The 2,715-nt window shown below is 58.2% G+C and overlaps 1 protein-coding gene across 1 annotated transcript in view; it reads right to left on the bottom strand.

Moving 5' to 3' along the window:
• The window catches only part of PDGFB (platelet derived growth factor subunit B), a 21,409-nt gene continuing 18,694 nt past the window's right edge, over positions 1-2,715 (bottom strand). Inside the window, exons 7-8 of the mRNA XM_023535866.1 lie at positions 2,573-2,715; positions 1-2,220 (exon numbers count right to left, since the gene is read on the bottom strand). The exon at positions 2,573-2,715 is cut by the window's right edge and continues 1 nt beyond it. Of these exons, the coding sequence (XP_023391634.1) occupies positions 2,599-2,715 (117 nt within the window). The 3' untranslated portion in view covers positions 1-2,220; positions 2,573-2,598. The remainder of the gene's footprint in view (positions 2,221-2,572) is intronic.

Raw genomic sequence — 2,715 nt, 5'->3', positions numbered from 1 at the left:
CACGCTTAAAATCTTTTTTATGGAATGTTACCCAAGTCTTCACAGGCAAGGAAAAGCACAGAACCCCACAACTGGACCTTAGAGGCCACAAGTCTCCCGGTCATCTTCTCATGTTCCAGATGAGGTTCTGGCCAGCGGGGCTGTGACTTGCCCAAGGCCACACAGCTGGCTAAGATCATTCTGTAGACCCAACTTTTAGCTGTGTTCCTTCTAAATCCCACAGCCCCTCCAGGACCTCCTCCAGCCTTCCCCGCAGTGGGAAGCCCCTCCCCACAGCCAGTCCCACGCTACGATGCTGAGGGTCTCCTCTCATGGAGACCCTCAGGCTGGAGAAAGCCACCTCTGGCCACTGCCAGTGAGAGGCACAGGGCTGAGACCCGGGTTTCAGGTATCAGGAGCTGTTGCAGGACCAAGACCTGCAGAGTGGGCCATATATGGCTCTTACCCACCCCCAGACAGAGGCCCCCCCAGAGCAGTGGGCCCGCTTGTGTGTGCACACACGCGCGTGTGCGCCTGAGTGTGCGCCTCAGCCTCCTAGAGTGAGAGGAACACGCGGCAAGCTGTCAGCGAATCCTGCCAATGCGGAAAGGGTAATTGCCACGCACGATGCCAACAGACAGACCTCTGGAGGATTCGTTTGGTTTGGTTTTGTGGTTATTTTTTTTTTTACAACTTTAAATACGGAATATAAATAAATTTTACATTTAAAAAATAAAAGGAAAGCCCCCAAAAATATAATCACCGACTTTACAAACTGAAGGAAGCAGATTTTGGAGAGGGGGAGGGGAAAGAGCAGTGGAAAGTGGGAAGGGAGGTGGGAGCTCAAAGCCCGCCCCCAGGGGGCCCTGGGGACCTTTCCCCGTCTTCCCCACTCCCAGCCCAGGAGCTGGTTTCCTGGGAGGAGCTCCCAGAGGTGGAATTCAAAAGCATCTAAGATGGGGGTGTGTGCATGGGGGTGCCAGGGATGCCCCCTCCCTTAGAGACTTTCTCTTGGGTTTTTCACACCTGCCTGGAAGGGTGGCTGCTTGAGCCGAGGACTTGGGGAAATGGAGGCCAGATGGACGATGTGCTGCCTCCCCACTCCCCACCATGAACTCGCTCCTGTCCCACCACTCCAAGCCAGGGACTGTGGCGGGGGCACAGCTAGTCCACTCAGAGCCTTTGTGTCAATCAGGAAAAGGATCCCTTTCCTCAAGACACTTTACTTCCAGCTGCCGGAAAACTGTCATAATAAATATACAAATTGGCCACATCTGTGATGTGAACAGCGCCCCCACCCTCCCACAGGCGGTGCCCTTGTGCGGCACTCACCCGGCAGTCTGGGCTGGGCTGGGACGTGATGGACAGGCCACCTGCTGCCCAGCCCCTGGTCTTCTGCCCTAGGGAGCAGTGAGTAGGGCCACTGGGAGCCTCAGTAAAGGTGGTCCCTTTGGTGGAGCAGACTGAAGGGCCGGGAGGAGGAAGATGCAGGGCGGAGGTAGAGGTGAATCAGGAGGAAGTGGAAGGGGAAGTAGGAGGAGGCAGTGGACGCCCAGGTCACCATCTATACCCACCCCCAGAGCAAACTTCACCTCCAACCCATCTGAGAGGGCACGTGGCTGCCGGGCGCTCAGGCCACACGTGCCCGGAGGAGTCCACATCTTCGAAGATTTCATATGTGTAAAATGAAAGGAAGCCACTGTGAGCAGAGGTGACCGGGGAGAGGTGACTAGGCCTGGGGGGGGGGGCAGTTCTCCAGTCTGTGCTCCCCCATCTGTTCTCAGCCGCAAGAGTACGAGGCACCCTGGCTTGCCTGCGGGTGCTCCCATCAGAGCTGGCTTTGGGTCCAGGGACCAAGCAGGCCGTGCCGAGGTCCTCAGGCCCACGTGCAGGGTTCCTTGGGCCGGTGCACAGTGCTCAGGTGTGGCTTGGGCCAGGCGCTGGGGGAGGGAGCTCCTCCCCCATCAGTTTCTCCTGTACTCTTATCCCAGATTCTTGGGGTCGGGGGAGGAAGACAGCAATGGAGTCCAGGTCCTTTGTTTCCTTCTCAAGCTTCCGGGCAAGACGCTGGAGGCCGCTGAGGGAAGACCCGCTGGCAGGGGGGTGGCAGGTTGCGTGGAGGGCCGGGGGAAGCACCATTGGCCGTCCGCATCAGGCATCGAGACGGACGGACGAGGGGAACAATATTATCACTCCAAGGACCCCATGGGGGCGATACAGCAAATACCATATTAAATAACCCTGTAAGGCAAGCAGAGGGACGCAGGGGTCAGAGACAGCCTAGGAGCTCCACGCCACACTCACGTGCCCGCCTTGCCAGAGGCGGGGAGCTGGGGTTGACCAGCTGTTCCTGATATCCAGCAGCGCTTGGGGTTGGGGCAGGTGAGGTTTAGATTACCCATTCTCTGAGGGCAGGCTGGGACACAGCTGGGCTGGGGTCTCCAAAGCCCCCCACCCACCTGCCCTGTGGAAAAACTCAGTTGATGACTGGGCAGAGAGAATCAGAGCTTACAGCCCTACCCTTCCCATAGCCCAAGCTGCAGACCACGGAAATACAGGGTTCTGGGCCTCAGTTTCCCCTCCTGGGCCTCACCTGCCCGCACTCTCCTGCAGATGCCTCTAGGCTCCAAGGGTCTCCTTCAGCGCCTTCTTGTCGTGCGTGTGCTTGAACTTCTTGTGCTTCCCCTTGGGGGGCCGGCGGACTCGCACCATCCTAACGCTCATCCGAGTTTGGGG

Source organism: Pteropus vampyrus, unplaced genomic scaffold, assembly GCF_000151845.1.
Source record: "Pteropus vampyrus isolate Shadow unplaced genomic scaffold, Pvam_2.0 Scaffold145, whole genome shotgun sequence".
Lineage (NCBI taxonomy): Eukaryota > Metazoa > Chordata > Mammalia > Chiroptera > Pteropodidae > Pteropus > Pteropus vampyrus.
Note: the sequence above shows the minus strand (reverse complement) of the source record. Positions and strands in the feature narration are given on the sequence as shown.